General features: G+C 40.2%; 1 protein-coding gene across 1 annotated transcript in view; it reads left to right on the top strand.

Moving 5' to 3' along the window:
• The window catches only part of LOC140335451 (unconventional myosin-X-like), an 89,314-nt gene that overhangs the window by 12,538 nt on the left and 53,637 nt on the right, over positions 1 to 23,139 (top strand). Inside the window, exon 2 of the mRNA XM_072418061.1 lies at positions 11,170 to 11,268. Coding sequence (XP_072274162.1) covers positions 11,170 to 11,268 — 99 coding nt within the window. The remainder of the gene's footprint in view (positions 1 to 11,169; positions 11,269 to 23,139) is intronic.

The following is a 23,139-nucleotide window of genomic DNA, read 5'->3' as shown; positions in this document are numbered from 1 at the left end:
TTACAAGTTTCTGATTAGCATTTATTCTGGTGAATTACTGTCTTCCTCTTCCATCTGCCTCCTCCTCCCCCCTGTAAATTACACCTTTCCACTTTTACTAATATTGCCTCATGCCTCCTGTTCTATGTATTTTATGCATCTGCTTGGAAGACATGGAGTTAATGATATGACATTGGAACTGTCCCTGGGTTGCGCGTCCTGTCTCTTGTATGGTCCTCCCTGGGAATATCCCCATTTTTACCCATCCCTGTCCCCCTCCCCCAGGCTTTCTGTTCCATTAGCTGAGTCCTGCCAGCCGGATCATCTATTATTCATACTGTGTTTTGGTATAAAAGCAGCAAACGTATTATGGCTGTGCAGTCCTGCTGTCTCGCTGCCCTTTACATGTTGTCACGCTGATATATATTCCATTGGTGGATGATGTCAATTGTGGCTTCAGTTTATCTGAAATTAGGCTAAGGTCAATCTGTAGCAGTGTGCCGGTTTTTGGCTTCTGACAGCGCAGCAGTATTTGGAATGCTGGTAATGCTAAGGCAGAGCTCTTGGAAAGACCATTCATTTCAACAAAAATCTTCTTTTACTGCGTTCATTCACTGTGTTTTATTTGTTGTTGTTTACAAGTAAAAGCTTTCTTTGTGTAGACCTACAAAGCTGGTTGCCGCCATCTTGGATTTGATTTTGGCAGATATAATTATTATTATTATTATTAATAAACAGGATTTATATAGCGCCAACATATTACGCAGCGCTGTACATTAAATAGGGGAGCTTGGGTACTACTTCTAAAGCCATATACACACACTACTAGCTCTATCACTCAAAATGATCTTTTGTGATTGTACACTAGAATGAACCATTGCTGTTCTATGGAAAGCGGAAGGGGGTGTACCAATGGCGGGCACCCTGCTGCATTCTCCAGCTTTGGAAATGGCAGCTGTTGTCCCCGGTTTGCTGTTTAGTGATCCACCCTGTGGCTTGTTAAATGATGTAACGGGGCCGCTATACACATACTAGATTTTTGCATCGCAATTCTTTGTCTTGGAGGACTATTATCTAGCGTGTGTGTAGCTTTGGAGTGGGCCGTGCTAGTGTATAGATTCTAAAAGTGGAGCTTACAATTCAAAAGCATAAGAAGCTTGCCAAGATTGCAATATGGAAGTTTCCAATGCTTGTTCCATGTCTGTGGCTCCAAGATTGGAATCCACAGACATCCAGGACATTTTCAGAAGGTCGCTATAAATTCCTTTAATCTTTTGCAGCCTAACATACTTGTCTGTAAATTGCCTGTTAACACTTAATCTAGAATTCCTTATTCCCCCAACAAAAATAAAAAAATAAAAAAAAGCAGGCTTTTTATTGCTGAATAGGCATACTATTTATAGCTAAAAAATCTAGTCATACATTCTTGCTTGCAATTTTCTTCAGACTGCTAGAGCTCAGTGTATATTTGTACCCAGTTTTCATCCATTCATTACATGGATCTCCTGCAACATCTTGGCAGCCACTCCCTGTCTTCATGCATTCCATTTATGGCTGCATAGCTATTAGGGTTTCCTTAACATGCTTGCATTATACTTTATACAGCTACAAGTGATTGGAAATCTATATGAAGGGGTGACCACACCAGAGTACAATCACAATTACTGCCTAAAAATACTTTATTTGCAGTATTATAAAAGTTGCAGATTTACAAATGTTGAAAATTGTTTGAAATTATTTTATCATTCTGTATGAGATATTGGTGGAAGATCTCTTTTTTATATGGTATAGGATTTTATGGTATGATGCCAGCTTTCCAAGCATTGTTCACATGTTTTGGGTAAACTTTGGTGCCAGCTAGTCTACCATCCATTGGCATACAAATTCTTAAAATAGGTGGACCGGGTCTCTTTAAGCATTCTTAGAATTTAGCCCACAAGGTAGAACTTTTTTTATTTAATGAGAAAGCATTTTGAAATCCTTCTCCTAGTTCCCGTAGAGAATAAAGAATTGCATACAACGCTGTACATTTCCTCAACACCCATCCTGCCTGTTCTAGGCTCTGCATGCTCATGGGGATGGTCCAGAGTCAGGCCAAGATCCGAATTCCCAGGTTTTAACTATTTGAGCCCCATCAGATGTTTAACAGGAATGTGGACATAGAATCAGCAGGAGGGCCTATTGCTGAGTCAGTGGAAGGAAATGGTGATGGTGGTGGGGGGGGGGGGATCACTTAGTAAGATATTATTGAGGTCAGGACTCATGGGAAACAAATGTACATTATCCGTCTGCCCCTCCCATGCTAAAGGAAGCTCTTCGTCTTTGACATCCTAAAATCTTTTATGTACCAGCAATGATAAACTGCTATTTCAAACATCCCTCTGTGTTCAAATCTGTCTGGCATTATTGCGATTCGGCACATTGCCTAGAACATTAACGTCCATGTTTCTGCAACAGTAGGGTTTCAACACTGCTTTTTTGTTGTAATTCTCTTCTTGCCAAAGCATGGAGCTCTGTTATGTAAGGGGAGGGTTCACGTGGATTGTAAAAGGAAGGGATTGACATGCGACTATTGGCAAGTAGAAGAAGCACATTGGGCGATGCCTTCCATGACTTTTATAAAACAAAAATTTTTGTAAGGTGTCCAATCATGCGGGCAGGGGGACAGTGCAGTTAGCTTTTGACCAATCCATTGTTTGCTCGCTGCACGCAAGGGTTTCCAAGTCTATTAGCATTAACTGCAACCCAATCACAGCACAACCATGTTCAACCACAGCGTGCTGCAAGTGGAACACGTCAGTGGAGCATGCAGTAAACCTTGACAATTTGCTACACGTAAAAAGTAGAAGGACAGGAATACAAATCATTGGGCAAGTGGAACATCTGATCCATTAGAATTATACAGGTATGAGAGATAAGTTGAATATTATCTACCTGTCCAAGAAATCTAGGAAATGCCACTGCTGAAAATGCTGGCTGGCTGGCTGCCATGCTGAGCGTTCCTTTTGATTTCTTGATCCTGTATTGGGTCTGAGACTTTGGCCCTGATTTATTGAAGCTCTCCAAGGTTGGAGAAGATACACTTTTCATAAGTGAATCTGGAATGGATCTGGTCCAGTATTGAAAACTTTAGCAAACAAATACCAATTAGGAAATCCATACTAGGTTTGCTGGATCACCCTTGTACACTGATGAAAGTGTATCCTCTCCAGCCTTGGAGAGCTTTACTAAATTGAGCCCTCTGTATTAGGTGGGAATAAGTGATCTGCAATAGTAAGTTATGAGATGCTCTAAAAAAAAAAACAGTTACCTGTACAGGTGAAAAGTCCTCTAACCCTCTGAAACAGAGTCCAGTAGGTCCTGCACTGTCCTGGCCTCTGTCTTTGGGGCACAAACGGCACAACAGGCACGGCCACATTTTGTTTTTTCCTGTCTCATGTCACCCAGTCTTGCACTGCATAGACGTGAGATCTGCTGACGTGTCTTCCTGAAAATGTAAATGGATTAGCCACCCTTATACATATATCATATTCAAAATGTGCTGATAGGTTTGCTTTAAATATGATTTAAATATCAAATTAGTAAATGAGCCAAAGAGGCACGGAGAGGGAAAGAAATATAAATTTTACCGAAGCTAGCTTATTAGTTAAATTGTCACTACAGTCAAAAAACTAATGTATTACAATAATGTATTAATGATAAACTTCTTTTGCCTCTTTTGTAAATGTGTTCAGTTAATCCTCATAAATACCTTTATATCCTTAATGCCTGTGGCTGCAATTCATGTTCATCAGAATGTCGTCATTTGTAGCCCCCCATTGTGTCATGATAAATGGTGATAAATGTTTAACAATCTTTCTCTTTGAAGAGCAGAAGATCAAATGACCCCAGAGCTTGGCTCCAATGCCTTGGGCACTTTAGGCTGATTTGCTGCCCATCTCTATAAACTGAGCAAGAACAGGGGATTGTTAGTCTTGTGATCTGCATTATTGCCAAAAACACAGTAATCCTGTGTTCACTGAAAGAGGGACAGGAGGTTTTACTTGCAAAAGAGGGACAGTCTCTCTAAATGAGGTGGTCATTATGGTGGATGTGTGTATCTGATGACCCAAACATGTTTTATGATGAGTGTTGGGTAATTTTGCTGCATTCCAGTGAATACCGTAGGACGTGTTTTTTTTTTTCTTTTTCTTAAGATGCAGAATGTGACAGCATGACAAAAGTCTAAAGCCGCTTGTGTCAATGCAACTAAAATGATTTTCTGTATTCCGTCATTATCCAGCAAACAATGTGCAAGAGACCCAAACAGATTCTTCCCGGAGATAATGGAATGATTCACTGTCTGTGTCACAAATCTAATAAAGGGTCCATGCCCACAGTTTGTGCGTAAATGTATCACGGGCTGTCTATTGCCAGTAGAGTTATTATTCTATTCATTGGTTGTGATGGATTATGTCATTGTAACTGATATAGCTCTATCCTGTCCTCTGCTGTACCATATTCATTATTTTCAACCTAGAGGATCCAGATCTTAAGTGCAGGGTTTGTTCATTGCCAATATATCCAATGCTACATTTAGAATGTTTGAGTTTGTGGTTATCCATTTTTCTTACCTGGTTGGTTAGGGGTAGGGCAATTTGAGTTATCATATGTATACCCTATATATCAAATCTCACAGGGTATCAAATTGATAGAATGATTTTTTTTTATCTGTCTAGATTTGCAGCAATATTTTCTGCGATCCTGCCATAATGGGCCTTTTAGAACTTTGGTATAGGGTGGCAATGCTCTCCCAGTTGTATCCATGATTTGTTACCTTCTCATGAGAAGGGGGGGGGGGGGGTCAAGGTTCAAAGAAGGGGAAACTTAAGGGTTATTTAGAGGTTAGTTCCTAGGGGTCTAGTTTAATCTATCCCTGTGTTGTCCTTTCCAAAATACAGCTCTCTGTAATCCAAGCACCACAAACTATAAAACGGTTCTTGTCTCTGTGCTTTTTACATCTCGGCCCGGCTAACTTATGAATGGTACTGTGCCCATTAGGCTTCTGTGGCCAGTTCCATTAAATCTGATACAAGAACGCCCACAAACTGCGCTAATGCACAGATAATGTACAATCGATCTTGAACCTTTAATGAACTAAGACCACTACAATAGCAAATTATGTGCAGTAATTTTAAAATGCCAAATGGTCATATACATCCATGCACATGAATGTATAATAGATTCTCTATGCACCTTGTAAATGGATGTTTACAATGCACATCCATTCATAATGTGCATAGAGAATTGAAATGCATCATAGTTTTGCAGAAATGCATTTGCAGTCTGCCGTAACACAACCCACATTGGCATGCATCATATTGCTTAATGCACATTGCGAAGATGTAAATTATAAATGCTGCAGCCAGACTTATGCATTCTTCCCACCACTCATCTTCTGCTGCCTATCTTTGCAGGTTTCTACATTAAATATCATTGCACCTTGGAATAAACTTCAAGCTCATGTGCTTTGCTTCAAAACCCTCCACCGTTCTAATCCCACCTACCTTTCTGACCTGATAGAAAAATACTCCCCTAGCCGCTCTCTTCGCTCCTCCAATGACCTACCAATGACTTCCTCACTCATTACCCCATCTCATACATGGCTCCAAGACTTTTCTAGAGCTGCCCGGACTCTCTGGATTGGTCTTCCACGTCCTATTCAGCTTTTTCCTACTTTTCTGCTCATTTTAAAGAGCCCCAAAACTTATCTTTTTAAACTTGCCTACCTGTTTTCTGACTTTTAAACCCTCACTACCATTTCATATCTCCCTCCTAATGTGTGATACCCCCCCCCCCACCCCTCACCTTCTAGATTGTAAGCTCTTCAGGGCAGGGTTCTCGCCTCCTTCTGTGTCACTGTCTGTATATGTCTGTCATTTGCAACCCCTATTTATTGTACAGCACTGCATAATATGTTGCTGTTTTATAAATACTGTTATTATAGTGGGGCTGTAAATTGTTATTTTTATCACTAAATTCTGTGAGCCTGATGTACAATTAATCTTGCACTTTCAGCAAATTAATGCACCACAATAGCAAATCACATGCAGTAATTTGAAATGCCTCATGGTCATACTGCTGCATAGTGGTAACCCTCAATGCACATGAATTTATAATGGATCCTCGATGCACCATGTGTATGGATGTGCATTGTAGCACCGGGCATCATACTTTTTACAAAAATGCTACATGCACATGCAGGCTGCTATAACACAACACATTACCATGCATCATAATGCACGCTGCAAAGATGTGTTGTCCATTTTATCCTTCATATATGGCAATCTGTATAGAAACATGAACCATATATTATACATATTGTTTTATTTTTTTTTTCCCCAATGGATTATGTTGGCTGTCCATCATTACAGGTGGAGCACTGGCAGTTCTCACGTGTCTTCAGTCTGTGGTCACTGTACATTTGGGAGGAAGTTGGGGGTGGTCAGCACGTCCTTTTGTCACATCTGTTTGAGGTTGTATTTTTTTTTCCAGCCATTTATGGTCACTGTCTGTTCCAAGATAGGTCTGAGGCTTTTATAGGAGAGGTAAACCTCTAATCACAATTCCTCTGTTATTGTGTGTTATAAAATGTTGAAGTGTACCTGTCACAGAGACGCCATGGAGTCAGACAATCTGGGTTCTTTAGACAAATAGGTAATGACATAGAGGATGTTGCCCCGTATTAAGGACCTTTTCTTATTATTAAATGCTGGAATCTGCCTGTTCAGCCATGAAACCAGATTTACAATTACAGACCCATGCAATAATTACATAGTACAGTGTTTCTCTAGCTGGACAGGCGCTGGACAAAAGCACTAATTGCAGTTTTGTAAAACAAAATATTTACAGAACCAATGAGTCAAGAGCATAATAAATTTGCCTTACCTTGCAGAACGGGGGCTTGGGTTTGACTTATATTGATTTTGGTTTGCATAGAGTTTGCATCTTCTACTTGTGACTGCTGTAGACACAAAAGATTGTAAGCTGCAAATAGTCTGATGTACTCTAAAGCTGTGTACACACTTGAAATTTGTGTCGTTGGAAAGGATCTTTCACGATCCTTTCCAACGACAAGGGAGTGCACGATCCATGAACGGTGCTGTACATACAGCACCGTTCATGCTCTATGGAGAGGGGAGGGGGAGAGCGACGGAGCGGCACCCTGCTGCGCGCTCTCCCCTTCTCTTTCATTAGGATCGGCTGTCGTCCATCGTCCGTGGATCCGGCAGGNCGGTCGTCCGGACGATGGACGACACCGACTGTACACACGGCAGATTTTCGCCCGATAATTGGCCGATGTCGATTATCGGGCGATAAAAATCTGACGTGTGTACGTAGCTTTATTGTACAGAGCTGCAGAAAGTTTTAGCGCTATAAAGCTGATAAAATAAAACTTGGAAATGATTAAATTCAACTTGCCTGCCACTGACCCACTTTTCCAACCAGCCATTCCCCAAGCTGCTGAGTCGCTGTAATTTCACAGCCTGTTACACTAACTGGACATGATGGACCTTTCTATCACAGGTGTCTTGATGAAGTGCTGGCATCACCATGAAACCAGTCGGGCAGCAATTACAGCACCGTGTCTGTTTTTTTGCAATAAAAATTGAAAGGTTTGAATGGAAGGGAATGCAGAAGCAGTTTAGGGGTCCTAATGGTGCTTATAGACTTCAGATCTGATCAACCAATTCAGCCACTAAGCCACTAAAGCTCATGTCTATGGAGCACTGGTCTTCTTTGGGGAGGCTAGTAAATGGATAAGTTATATACCATTATTGGATTGGTGTGGTTTACCCCGTTGGGCTATAGGCAGGCTGGCGGTGAGTTTGCAAATTCTCAAACCCCTGAGCTGCATCCTTGGGTGGGATGCTACATTTGGCATCTTAGCAATAGACCATAAATGGGGCTGACGCTGAGCAGTTTGGTAGCACTGATTTTCCATGCACTAGAAATGGCAAATATAATTGTAATCAGTTGGTATGATCATTTGATTTAGCTATCAAAATTTAATCCGTTGTGAAGTCAAAAGTGGGGTACCAATCGACAGCCTAATTACACTTTCTTGCAATTACAACCAAAAAAGAAATGAACGCTCTATCGAACATCCCTGTACATAGCCAGCTATGGATCCCCATGCTTCTCATAAACATGACAATTTTCTGGCATTTTTCAATCACAAACCCAATCAATTGTATGACAACCCACCACTGAGAATTTTTGTATGCATATCTATATGGCATGGGTGGTATATTGCAATGATGCATTCATTAGTTAATCTAATGGAAATCTGCATGAAATTACCAAATGGTTTCTTTGTTTACAGTCAGCACTCATCTTTGTTAGGAGAAACCTCTTTTCTTTTTTTTTTTTTTTTTTTTGTGTAGACCTTCCGTCACGTGGCGGCTCATTCCTATGGGACTTCATACAGAGCTTGCAATATTTTACTGGTGATTTAAAACAAGAAATGATTGCATACATAATATTTCACTCTTACCTCCCTCCCCACCAACTCGGTGTACCTGCCGCCTCCCAGCATGTACCCGTAAACCCCCACCGTGTGAAGAATTGGACAATTTGCTATGGTCTCTGGGCCTCCACACAATTTGTGCTTGATTAATCCCTCCATCGTCCCCACAGCACCCTCCCAGCCTAAACATAGGAATGAATGCATCTTCCAGTGTTCTACCATATGTGACGGATACAAAGGAATGTCATTTCAGGCTGTGTGTTTGGGAGGATCACAAGTGATGTAACCGATTTCCTTCCCGCTGTACACCTAGGAGGGCTGCTACTTCTTCTATTGTGTGTCCCCAAACAGGGGGGATGGGTTGTGGATGCTGAATAAAGATGTCAATCTTCAGCACAAAAATGTGTGAATGCAAATTGGCAACATTTTTCTTTTTTGTGCAATTCATTCTAATTTTGCCATTTGACTGGAATAGCCTGCAGTTTTATTTAATATTTATAACATGGAAAGGTGCATGCATATTGTATCTATTACTGTAGCCACTATTAGCTCAATGACTTATGTTCTCAATGGCGGAGCAGTGCCTAGGTGCATTAATCTAATTAACTGTAATAATCCTGTAGAGTTTGGACACACAGAAAAGGCCTCTGGGGAGGTTTTCTTTTTTGTGGAGATAGGAAACTGGAACAAGTGACAGGCAGGAGTGATTGTTCATTGCAGTATAATTATTCAGTGGCCTTGTCTAGTGCAGGTATTGTATTGAATGATCAGGGAAGATAGGGAAGCTTGCATAAACGGCAGAACATAAGGTATGTTTTAGGTCTGTCTGGGGACCACCATAGGAAGTGAGAAGAAGGGCAACGGGTCCACCAGTCACCCCAATATGGCACAAAAAAAAAACTAATGCTGGGGCTATATCGTTGGGCATTACGGACGTTTTTGACAAAACTGCCTGGTGGGCCAGTCCAACCTTCAACAGTTAAAAATGAATATTCTTATTGCTAACAATCTACGAATAAAAATCCATGTTGTGTAGAGGGGAGGTAACAACCTGAACAATGGTTTTTACTACTGGCTGTGTCTTTCTGTAGAAAATTTTGGTAGAGATGTCACAAAAACACAAGAGTGGGGAAAAATTCACCAGTCGGGTTGCATGTTTCCTAAATCTTAACCCTTTCCCACTCAACCCAAAATGTGGAAACATTGAGTTATCTGACTGTCTTTATTCTTAATAAATATGGATTTAGCTAAAATTAGCTACATCCGAAAGGATATTTTGGTTCTGAAGAGTAAAGTCCCAGTGGGATGATGTCGGAGGAACTTTGCTGTACAAGACATATGACATCGTAAATTATTTAGGCATAGCGTCTACAATTTTGGGCCAATTTGCTTCTCGCTCAGAAATTGGTAGATAAAAAGCTTTTTTTTTTTTCTTTTTTTTTTTGATCCTCTTCCTTTGCTGCTTATTCTGCACAGATGGATTGTACATGCCGGCGACCGACTGCCAATCACTCTTTCAGCTCATCCCCACAGGTGACAATCATCCTGACTGCGCCGGAGAGGAAATACTATCTGCATTTGTGAGCCATTGTCATAGAGGGATCAGTCCAGCGGTGACAATGCACTGCAGTAACACCTAGATATGAATGGGCATATAGCCTAAAGGACGCGTCCCCTGTCTGTGTCTGGGTGTTCTGTTGTCAGATGGTGGGGTGATGGCAATAAAATTATTGCCCCGTTTTCTGAAGCTCCCCAGGATGCCACTGACCACATGCTGAGAATTTTCCCAATGATATGTCATTTACAACAATTGTTGAGGACAGAATGGAACTGGAGGCGATGGCAAAGTCTAATAGAAATTCTGATGTTAGCCAGGAAACACTGTCTGTTCAATTCAATTTTTATTCTTTTTTTTTTTTTTTTTTTTGTAGTATTATTGCTTCTGTTAGGAACTGTCAGCCTATTATCTGCACAATGTTCCATATGATCATTCTTATCATCTAACCTTCTTAAAAGATAACCCTTGAACATAAAGATAAAGGCTGGCTGGCACTCAGACACTGGGTTAAAGGGGAAATGCTTTTCAATGTTTCAGTGTTGGATTCACATGCAAAAGAACTGCTTAAAGCAAACCCATTAGCTGTTCTTAAGCCTAAGTTAAAGTGCTTCCCATGACCAAATACCACAAACATGGCTCCCATGGCTGGTGGGGTTACCTCTCCTTTGGAACCAAATTCCTTTATCCTTCTTGCCTTTTTTTGGTTGTCTCTATTTCTGGTCTTACCAAACCTCATTCTGTAAACCCTGTGATTGCTATGCATACATTTGACAATCTGTGGCTCAAATGCACAATAAAAGGACTAAATAATAAACATGGCACTGAAGCTGCTTTGGGACACTTTGTTTGAGTGGATATTCCAATCCACTCTCTGCTATAGTAGAAGGTTCATCCCAACCATGGCCTGATTTTATGGACCATTCATAGAGTTCTCATTGGTTTATTAGGTAGATTCCTATGTGTTTTTCTTCTTTTGAACATCTCTTTATCTCACTTCCTAGTTCCAAGTTTGCCATGTGTAGTTGACAAATGCAGACAGACTTTCCATTGACAAGTGCAGGTTATACTTTAGAGTAATTTGTTTAGCTGTTTCTGGTGAATTAAATCCTTTTTTCTTTTTTAGGGCAGCCATGTATGGCTTGTAGTAAATGGAAGCTTGGTGCCTGCCACTGTCACCTCCAGCAATGACATCGAGGTGCTGTTCACCAGCGACTATGGACAGGTAAGGTTGAAGCAAATTAATTATAGGATAAAGCTGATGGTAAATTCTTGTAATACAAACTTTTATTGCGCATTTCTTCTGCTTCCTCTCCTGTTGTGTCTATCACTTCTGTAATAAAAAACAGAAATGAATTAATTATTGCATCAGTGGAGAGTTGTGTGTCCTTACAATATGTGTTAAGATCTTGATAGCTCAGTGGAGTTTTGTTGGGTTATTGGGTTTTTGCACCTAGAAAGTTTCCTCCATTACAAGCAAAGACTTGCATTTTGGGACATTTTCAGTTTTGGGTAAGGATCAAACAAACTTTGACTTTTATGCTATATCAAAATCAAAAAATAAGTGGTAGGTTCTAAACATTTTTTCGGAATGTCTGTAGACTCCCTATTTATTTATACCAAGTGACTGGAGGGAAGTTAGGTGAGCTGGTCATCGCACTCTATTGAAACACAACATATGCTCGAAATATGGATAATGTTTGCACAGATCCACAGCTCCCAACTGTTCCTCATTATAAGAGGTTGTCCATTTTAGGAACCAAATCCATCTGTCTCTCATTCCTCCTTAGTTGTCCCTCTTGTAGGTTTGACCTTTTAAAAGTTAAAAAAAAACGCACAGTGGGGGGGGGGGGGTCACTTGTAGGTTCATGAACAAGATATGGACCTGGGCTTGTATTCTGGCAGACTATACAAAGAAATAGTCTGCCAAAAAAGAATCTTGCTCACAAATCAGAAATTTGATTTGCCAAATAAGTTTGTCTACTGCTGCCTCCTCTCATACCTCCTAACATTAGAAGAAGAGGATCCATGCTACTCCATACCCCAAAAAATCTGAAGTTCTGCAGTAGTTCCAATGTAAGAGGGCAGCAAAGTTGAGTATAAGTGAGTTTGGGTTGATTTAGGAGATTCTGCCACTTTGCTTTGAATGGTTTGAGGCACAAAGACTATACAAAACATAACACAAAAGCCTAGAATGTCTGTAGGTGGTGATTGTATATGGCTATAGACGTATGTATTGCATTGCAACAGACCAGCTGTTTCCAGATGTGGGAATGTTATAAGAAGGGATGCCTTGCATTCCACAGTCGGACCCTCGTGCTAAGAGGTCATTATTCACGAAATACTCCTACTCCGGGATTTCCAGCCCAAAGTCCAGACATAGGGTGAGTGCATTCCCTTGTATTTTCCCGGGAGTGTCTCTGATGAAGTCCTGGGACAATTCCTAATAGGCAGGATGTGGTTTGTGTCCTGAGTGAAGAATTCAAGATAGTCACATTAGGTTGGGAAGAGTCAAAAAATAATCATGAAACGGAAATCTGGTCTACCTGCCAACCCACCACTAATTATACTCATGCTGTCCATTATGCCATCATCCAGTCTACCACTTCTTCAAAACCCACAAAAAAAGAGAAAAGTGAGAAACCAGATGTTTATTCTGTAATCATTGTGACTCACATTCTTGAGGTGAGAACGAGCGTCCAATGGAATAGTAAAAACTGGAGATATCATTGGTTTGTCATACCTTGCTCAGATATTTTCTTTGTGACATCACCGCTTTGAAGTGAAAAGAGCTCAAAGCTCAATCTGAATGACTCACTTCTAGCATACTGCATGTGTTATATATAACAACCTTGTGTATATTACGCACTGCCTGGCCAAAAAAAGCCTATACTATGTCATTGGAACGCCTTTACCTCTAAATAAGACACACGTTTACCTTGATATCAATAAGCTTATACAATGCCACAACATTTATATCTCTCCAGAGCTGCATTAATTTTTCTATTGATTGGGAGAGTCCGTGTAAAGTCTTCTTCAGCTCATCCCAAAGGTTCTCAATGGGGTTCAGGTCTGGACTCTGGTGGCCGATTCATGTGTGACAATGTCATCTTATACTCACTGAACCATTCTTTCACAATCTGAGCCTGATGAATCCTGGCATTGTCATCTTGGAATAAGTCTGAGCCTGTTGAATAGTCTCCCCTCTCCTTGCCTATATCAGATTGTTGGTTATGTACACCTCCTTGTGTGTACCAGACCTTAGGAACCCTACCAGTCTGCTCAGACTAATTGAAAACAATTATTTTATTTCAGCACATCATTTAGGGAGGGAATTTATTAGAATGTCTGAGGTACAGGAAACCACAGAAAGGAGAAAATGCAAATCTTGTCTTTTAATTAAAGTTTAAATGTAAATATTCACATCAATAATTGAATTCAATGTGAATATAAAAATAAATGTCTATGCACTAAAAATACTTTTTTATAATAATATTTTTTTCCCTATTCACAAAAGAGGAACTAGTAAACTCTGAGTGGGAAATGGCTATAAATTATTTTTCAGTTCACTTACTACAAGTCTGCTTTCACTCTCGTGAGGAAAGCAATTTAAGGAAGGAAGGCATTGAAAGATTATGTTCATGACACAAGAGTTCTTATTTACTGGGTAAAGCTGACCTGTATATTCCAATGGTAACCTAAAGCCTTGTTAGAAGTCCTGCTGGGTACATTACGTAAAGAAGGAGTAAAAAATAGATTTAATGGGGAACATGCCGCTCCATGTTCCTTTCACTGCTGACCAAAAATGTATGCATTATATATATTCATTATTAATATTTATAAAGCACTAACATATTGCACAGTGCTGTACAATAAATAGGGGTTGCAAATGACAGACAGATATAGACAATGATGCAGGGACGGAGAGGACCTTGCCCAGAGGAGCTTACAGACTAAGAGGATGTCTTATATTAAGGATTGTAGAAATGATTACAGAGCTGCATTCAACTATTTCTTTTGTATCTGCCTAGAACTTATCTTTCAGCCTTTGTGTTGTTTTTTTTATTCGTTTATCGCAGCAAGAATGTTGGTGTAACTTTGAAGTGAACTCATGCTTTGTCCATCACAAACAAAGTATTAGGTTTATAGAAGGGTGTTGAGCAGCATGTACTTGACTTCCTTGCTTTTCTACAGTATTGTTTATACCAATTTACCTAAACCGTTTTCAGATTTGTTGCCCATCAGCTAGGCGATGCTTAAAACCTTGGAGTAGGACCGAGGGGCAAAAATGAGAAGTAAAAGCAGAATTAAAGTTCCATGTTAAAAATTTGAGATCGGGCAGAAAGGGTTCAACAATGTCCCATCTGCAAATAGACATTATTACCTGATCGCTCCCTATAGCTGTCAAAATTTGTACCTGCAAAACAGCCTGGTATTCCCTGCGCAGGAATTACCTCGCCCTGGCCAATCAAGATGGCTGAAGATCGCAACAAGGAAGAGAAGGAAGAAGATGTGGCACCTGCAAACAGACAGGGAAGGGGCAAGTATAACTGGGTTTAGTATCGCTATAAATCGTATAAAGATATAGTACGGTGGGCTCACAACTTAACGCCTGAAATGATTTGGCTATCTGGTAAAATTATCATTTATGTCACTCTGAATATCAAAAAGGACTTTACTTACTGTGTCCTTCCTTCTCCTCTAAGTCAACACACTTCTCTTCTCCAAGGCTGGGACTGTTGATGGACCCTTAAAGTACATACTATGTAGTTTTGTTGGTCCAGCATTGTAGAGAATGATGTCTGAGCGAAAAAACATTACAGCATGTAATCATTTTACACAAAATCACCACTGTGTACTGTCCAAAGGGCAGAATATTGTACAAGTGTGTATGAGCAGTGTTTTGGGGCTTCTGACCTGCAGATTCCTTATTTAACAAAATCAAGTGGATTTGGGTTAGTGCTAAATTGGTAGTGGATCTTCTTTGAACCAAGCCTAAAGCCACGTACACGAGTCCAACGGTTCTCGCTCGGGAACGATATCGGGCAAAAATCTGTCGTGTGTACAGCGCCAGTCGCCCATCGTCCGAACAACCGTCCTGGCAGATCCATGGATGACTAACCATCGTAACGCAAGGGAAGGGAGGGAGCATGCACTGGGGTGCCACTCCGTCGTTCTCCCCCTCCCCTTTGCATGGAGCAGAGCGGTGCTGTATGTACAGCACTCGTTCATGCATCGTGCAATAATAGTCGTTGGAAAGGATCGTGAAAGATCCTTTCAAACGACTATTATTGCACATGTGTATGCGGCTTAAGAGTTTGGATTTGAGCCTAGAACAGCCTTTCTTGATCCTTTTAACATGGGGAATCACTTAAAATAACTTTGAGGTGTTCAGGGAACCCCGACTATAAATATTATATCCACAGATCACAGTACATTAGTGTGATGATCAATGGGAAGAGTTCCTCTTACATGGCTGGCAATTGGGTAGAATGTCACCCTTACAGATAGCCAAAAAGATCATTGGTGTCAGTGGTAATTGACCTGATAGAGCAATGAGGAAATAAAATCTAAGAATCCCCAGGAACCCTGGTTGTGAAACGCTGGATTAAATTGATTGGCTGGTGTCCTCTTCTCCTCCATAGTTTGTTTTTTCTATGTGTGCAGATATGCCATTACCCTCCATTGTACAGGGCTGTAATACATTGTTGTTTTATAAATAACGTATAATAACAGATGGCTGTATTTGCAATACAAACAAGCACTATAGGATGCACCAATATCTCCAGGAAGATAAAGTTTCCCGGGCTCTGTCCACTATGATATTATTTTGGAATAAATATCTTGGTTTGTTTTGGATTGTGACTTTTTTTTTTAGAAGTTTCTTCTATGGTTTAGTAAAGAACTTTTTGATAATTTATCTGGCTGTACCTGCTAAATTGTCCCATGGACATGCTCATGTTACAGATCCTGTGACAGATCAAAGAACCACCCTTTGGGGGCTCTATGTTTATCTTTTCAATAGCCTTAAGGGAGGTCTGACAAGAGATGGAGATCTATTACATCAGATCAATGAAATAAAAAGGAGAAAAAGAAGTCTAAATGGTTCTGAAAAATATTTTGTACCCAACAACAACCTTAAATGGCGCCCTTTCTCGGGGTCAGTTTTCAAAGGCATAACATTGGAGTGCTATACTTCAAGTAAATGTCAAAGGAAGATTTCTTTCTTTCTTATATTTCTTTTTTGTGTCCCATAAAGGCGATTTTTCCTATTCTAGTCCCAGAGACACAGCAGGAAGAGGAGAGCTTTAGGAAAGGATGGGTTATCTGTGTTCTAGTACAACCACATGCATAAACACCCGTGGCCTATTTATTTTAAATGGTCTGTTAACACTGTATGGTGAATCCAATAAAGTGGAGTGATGCTTCTATTCACTATCTTGTCTTAGAAAAAAAACTGCTACAAGTTCTCTTTCCTAATCTATCCAAAACTAATAGACACTAGTGGGACACAAGTAATATGCCATAGACGTGAAATAATTCACAGACCCCACCACTAATGGTTGGCAGTGACTCTCAAATGAATCATGGCTGTTCTAACATTACTAGAGGCGTTGCTATTGTTAAAGGATGCGTTCTCTGGTTTCTGAAAACAAGGTTCACTTCTCTTGTAGAGCTGAAGGACAGGACATAAAGACATTAGGTATTTTGGGGTATTTGTAATGCTTCCAAGATCGACAGGTGGCTAAAACCCCTTCCAGCCTAAATGTTTTTAATAAGCAGGGGTCTTCGTAGCATTTCAGTACTGCTGATACAGCAGCCTCTTTGCAACAACTTTCTGTCTACATGAACCTCCGTGATGGCTGTAGGCCAATCCTATGGGTAGGTTTATTATGCCTAAACTGGCATAAAAAAGTGTGTGGCCACAGAAAACTGGAAACAATTAGTTGTAGCAAAAAGGAGGCAAAATTTCTGTAAAAGTGCAGCACAAGGAGGTTTTACAATTTTACTATTTTATTTTTTCACAAGCTATTACTTTTAACTTACCGATGTGTTTTTGCGGTGACACCAAGAATTAATGCTTTGGTTTTCATGTAGTCAGGATTGAACTAATGTTCTGTTACCTCTTTTATTAGGTACACCCAAAGACTTCTGACACCACGTTCCGATGCCCCCACTTCCTCCCAGCTGGGGGGACACATGGTGACCGTGCGGCTCTCTAAATAACATTGGCGTGTTGTTGAAAGATTCAGAGAACAACATTGTGACATAAAAGCAGGAGAAGTAAATAGACCAGGATAATGAGTTTCCTGCAGGAAGTGGCTGGGATCAGGGGACAAGGATGGTGCTGCTTCACTGAGTTAGGCACAGTTACTGCTTTCAGCAGATTTATCCACTGGAAGTGACTAATTGATGAGCTTGTGACTCATCTTTAGAGGATGCTCAAGACACTCGTAAAACTGGGTTTAGTGACCGTGTGGAAATAACAGCAGATTACCATGGGCTTTGTCTCCTTTGTAGACGAAAGCTACGTACACACGTCCAAATTCCATCACTGGAAATAACCTTTTGTGTACATTTCAAGGGACAGTAGAACAGACAAGCCCTTTACACACAACACTGTTCAGCTTTATAGAAGGAGAAAGGGGGAGGACAAGCAGGAGGTACCACACTGCTCCCTTTATATTAGGTATTTAATGCGGTCATCATTGGTTGATTGGTTGTTTAGTGGTCCACCATAGCAGATTGCTGAATGATATTGGGACACCACTGTACACATGCTAGATTTTCAGGTAAGTGTGCAGTTGGCATCTCTTGGGCATACGGCAAACTTCTTCTGTTCACCCAGAAGTGGCAAACTTGTAACCAGATTTGCACATCTATATCAGCCACACAGTAAAAACTTTTTGCTCTTAGGAATTGAGCTGTGATCTAGTGCAGCCACATCTAAAAGAAGGACAGCCAGGAAGTTAAAACTTAGGCTGTGTACACACCCTAATTATAATCGTTGGAAACAATCTTCCACAATTGATTCCAGTGACAAACGACTGAAGGATAAACAAACGAGTGCTATAGATACAGCGCCGTTCTGTTCCATGGAGAGGAATGAGAACAAGCAAGTGACACCGCCCTATGCTCTCCTCCCTTACTTCTGCAAGCGTTCATAACCTGTTGCTCATGGATTTGTCCAGACGCTCATATCGTATCGGTGGGAATCTGACGTTTACAAACCTTTTCAAGGCTCTCAGTATTATTTTTAATGACCTAGTCCACAGAACAGAGAGTAAAGGATCATAAACTATGCACGGTCTGGCATTGAACCAGTGAAAAGTTTGCATCAGCAGTTTGTTGGAAGGGATTATTGAAAACCTATATTTTTCTAGGTTCTTATTTTAGAAGTTTGTAATTGAGAAATGTAAAGTATTATATTTATTATTCATCATGTCCACATTAAGCAAATGTTTAAATTGGATGCAAGCCCCTAACTGAATGACATATAGTTTTCCAAATCACAGCATGTCCTGAAAATTGGATTTTTTTCCCACATTTCACTGCTGCTGACTTCAGCAGGCTTGTTGCAGCCACCTCCCATATTCAGCTATGGCTGCCTGGCATTTCTCAGGGTAGCCTTTCTGACAGAACTGAACATGCCGGTATAATGGATGACCACACAACCATTTTAAAGTTTTTATTGTGTTAGGGTGACAAATGGGAAAGCAGTTGGAACAGGAGCAGTGCATTGTAGTTTTTTAAGATATACGTCGGCCGATATTGTTTTTTTGATTGTCTTGGGTAAAATGAGGTATCTGCTTAACTGTCCTCCGACAAACCGAAATGGCGTACAAGAATGATCACTGCGCTTTCTCATTTGGGAGGACACAAGGGGATGTTGGTAATTTCTGCCCTCACCTTCTGGAGGTTTCTTTGGCCTATCATGGATAACGTAAGGTGATTTTAACATGCCAGCCTTAAGGTAGGTTGGCACGTTGGAAGAAAGTATACCCTGGCCCTCATGTGTCGGCACCTCGAATAGATTGTTATCTTTGCAAAGTCAACAATCATGTTGTAAAGAATACCCAATCATGTACAAGGGAAATAAAGGAAACAATGTTGGCATGCCCAAGACTGGAAGACTTTCTTGGTCAAAAAGTAAAATTTTTATTAAGCTCTGTAAATGCAATACTTTATCCACTATTGGTATACTTTGCAAACTGAATTTTGTATTCATTACATTCATGGTGAAACTTTCCCATTCTTTTAAGTTTCTCCGCCCCTTTGTAAAATAAACTCTATTATGCTGAATATAATCCCAAACTGTTTTTTTTTTTTTGGGTGAGGTTATGTTCTGTGTGGCTTTACTAAAAGTTACCAGAGGAAACCTCTAGTTCCTTTTAAAGCACAATGAACGAATTCATTTGAATAAAATCTAGTTGATTTTAGCATAATAAAACATCATTGTTGAGAAAATGCTAAAAGAGACCATCCCTGAAATAGGGAACCGAAAGGGGAACTTGTCCCAAAATTGTCCATTGGAAAGGAGGGTGTACATGGGCAAGTCGTATTTAAGCAATATTGGCTAAATAAGTTATGGTTTTCGCTGAGTGTGCTGAATGATAATGGACGATGTTCTGTGGAAATGTTTGTTATCCTGTATTAGGCCTGGGGAGTGTCTAATAATTCATTGTTACTGCAAACACAGTTTGGAGAGTGAGGAGAATACAACAACAGCATCAAGCGTTTCAAGAAGGTGGTGGGCCGATGTAGCAAAATGGTTGTGATAGAGCAATTCTACTTGTGGCTGGGTCTAAATTGTGGTGGCAAAGCAAATGGGTCATAGGATTTCCAAAATGGAAAGTGGGTTGTTTCCAATATACAGTTTTTAGACCACCAAATGTGGTCCAAGGAAAGACAAATAGTGGACCCACAAGAGGGTTGTGGGTATCCAAGGCTCATTGGTGTGCATAGTGGGAAGGGTGGGGGGGGGGGTCATTTTAACTAGCCTACCTGGTCCAATTCCACAGAGGAGCTACCTACCACAGAAGTAGCACACCAGTCAGAGTACTTCACTGAGCCATGCCCACCATCCAAAGTGCCTACAATAGGAATGTGAGCGTTGGGACTGGACCATGGAGCAATGGAAAATGATGATTTGGTCTAAGGAGTCAGGGATTCTTTTAGATCAGGTGGGCAGTTGAGTTCCCAGGGAAGAGAAGGCAGTAGGTTGCACTTTGGAGGGTAAAAGGCAGGCCAGCTGAGGCAGTGGATCTACAGTTAATGTCTTGATGCCAGATACCACAGGGCACCTCAGAGGTCTTGTGGATTCCATGTCTTCATAGGTCAGAGCTCTATTGATAGTACAAAAGGGACCCACATAATATTAGTAAGCAGGCTGGTGTGGCAGCCTCACAACACATGGAATATATAGCATAGTGTGTATATGTTTTCGTGTCATTTTACATATATTTATAATGTTTACATATTTGTATACAAATATTGTCCATTCAACAGCTAAATAATAGGGGATTGATCATGGAAAGTCATGTGCAATCGGCTCCCTCAGGAAGTAGTTTCAGCAACTACTATAGACTGCTTTAGGAAAAAGCTGGGTCTATTTCTAGAAGCACAGAATATAACTGGCTATTAAGAATTAATGACAAGACACCATATCCAGGGAACATCCAATTGCCTCATGGGACCAAGAGGGATTTTTTTTCCCATTGATAAAGCAAACTGTACCAGGATTTGTTTTTGCCATCCTCTGGATTAATTATGTCCATAGGGTTTGATATCTGGTATATGTTTATTTCCCTAGCCGCTGAACTTTTGGTCTTTATACAACATGATTATCCAGATAGAGTTTGCTTTCAGACTATATCTCTGTAACTGCAAGTCTATATGAAGCTGCATAGAACAGGCAGCATTGGCACACAACACCCCTTCATTTTGTACAGATCCATACAGACTGTGTAATAACACATGTCCACTTTGCAAAGTGAATTTTCACTTATCTTCATGGATGAGGTGATGGGACAAAAAAAAATAGTTTTCAGAGAATACCGAATTATCTGCAAGGAAAACTAAAAACTCAGGCTTTTTAGTATGTATGTGGTTGGATGATTGAGTTCACCATAATAAATAAGTGAACAGCCTCCACTGTCTTTAGTGAATGTTTACCGTTTGTATTAAAAGTGCTCCAAAATCTTCTTTTGTGTTTCATTTGTAAACAAGTCCAACCGACCCACTAGGAGAGGCCTCTGGGACAGTCTGAAGGGTTAATATCTGCACACAAATGACATCCATGTCTGCGGAACGTCACCCAGCGTTCCATGACCCTATGAAATGCCTCTGGTGTTACGAATAGGGAAACCGACTGGCCGCTGTAATTCTTTGTAATATCCTCTAACAAGAGGTCATGTGTGCTGAAAAATCAATGGAGGACTGTGTAATGTATTCTTTTAAGTATAAACATTTTCCTAAAGGAATTTCCTGTTCTCGTACATTAAAAAGGAACTGTGGTCACATATGAATTCTTTAAATTCTATAAAATTTAGTTTTATCTGTCCCCGTTATCTGCAGCAGGGTCTTCATTTCATGTTGCATCCCCTTAACAATAGCCTTGTTGCATTTAAAGCATAGCATTGCTGATCTGAAATCGCTGGCTCCTTTGACATTTGTCTGGAAAAATTGGATATTTATATATCGCCGACATATTGTGCAGCGCTGTATAATGTCCATAGTCATATTACTAGCTGTCCCTTAAAGGGCTTCAAAATCTAATGTCCCTACCTTAGTCATATGTCATTTATACGGTCTAAGGACAATTTGGGGGGAAGCCAATTAACCTAACTGCATGTTTTTGAAATGTGGCAGGAAGCCAAAGTACCCAGGGAAAACCCACAAAAACCCAAGGAGAACCTGCAAACTCCATGCAGATAATGCTCTGGCTGAGATTCGAACCTGGGACCCAGCGCTGCAAAGGCCAGAGAGCTAACTTCTGAGCCGCCATACTGCATCTTCCTAAAAGTACAGGTTCTCTTTAATTCAGACAAATAAATGCAAGCTGATCCAGTATTGGCCTTTTACACACCCTGCACAGCAGAGCCCAGACTAAGAGTGGAAGAAGCTGCCCAAGGAGCCAATCAGTTGTGCTACAATGCAAGGAGCATGCTGATAGGAAGAGAAACAAAAGGACAACTGTTTACATTTAGTGCACAGTTTTCACCTACGAGCCACACTTTTAAATCTTGTGCTAAAATGAATGAATCATAGGGGCTAATTCATTTATACAAAGACCCAGCAATACCATGTGCTGTTTTTATTCTTCTGTAGTTTAGCTTTAAATTTGCAATTAGTTCAAAAAAGCCCCATTCATTAAGGGAACCCCTGTGATTGGCTGTGCTTGACATTTCAGCTGTCAGTACTCTGGTGACACCCAGCTGTTTACTGACATTTTCAAATGATAATTGCAGAATTATTTGTGTTTAGTTCTGTGTATATTTCGCCTGTGGAATCTCCACCAGAAAAAATTAATGGATGGTGTTGATACGTTTGTGACCCCAAATTATAGTGGGGGACCTTGGTGGGGTTTCTGGGGAAAATTAATGGAAATGAATAAAATGTAAAAAAAAAAAAATTGCAACGTTTTCCTTTTTATTAGTTTTTTTGATTTTCTTTTCTTGTGTATTTTTTAATTGTCCTGATTTGATTGCTCTTTTGCAAACCACCCCTGAATGAGAGCAGGAAGCCATTACATTCCTATCTGTGCAACTAAAGTTCACCTTGCTTATCCATACCACTCAACCCTCTATATTGGATCAGGACAGCAGCGCCTAATATGGATTTGGGCAGTGGCCTAACCCCATTATTATTTTTTATTTTTATATTATTAATAATAATAAACCGGATTTTTTTTAGCACCAACATGATGAACAAAAGCACAATATTCATTCCTAAAAACCTATTCGACTATTTCCCCACCATTTGTCTTTTATATTCATGAAGTTGATTTGGTTAGTATTTTACTTCCTCTGACTTCTCATTAACATGCTCATGAAATTATTAAATGCTTTCCATTTTTTCATGACTTTTTTTTTTT

This window comes from Pyxicephalus adspersus, chromosome 7, assembly GCF_032062135.1.
Source record: "Pyxicephalus adspersus chromosome 7, UCB_Pads_2.0, whole genome shotgun sequence".
Classification (NCBI taxonomy): Eukaryota; Metazoa; Chordata; class Amphibia; order Anura; family Pyxicephalidae; genus Pyxicephalus; species Pyxicephalus adspersus.
The sequence above is the reverse complement of the archived record's forward strand: the minus strand, read 5'-3'. Positions and strand labels throughout refer to the sequence as shown.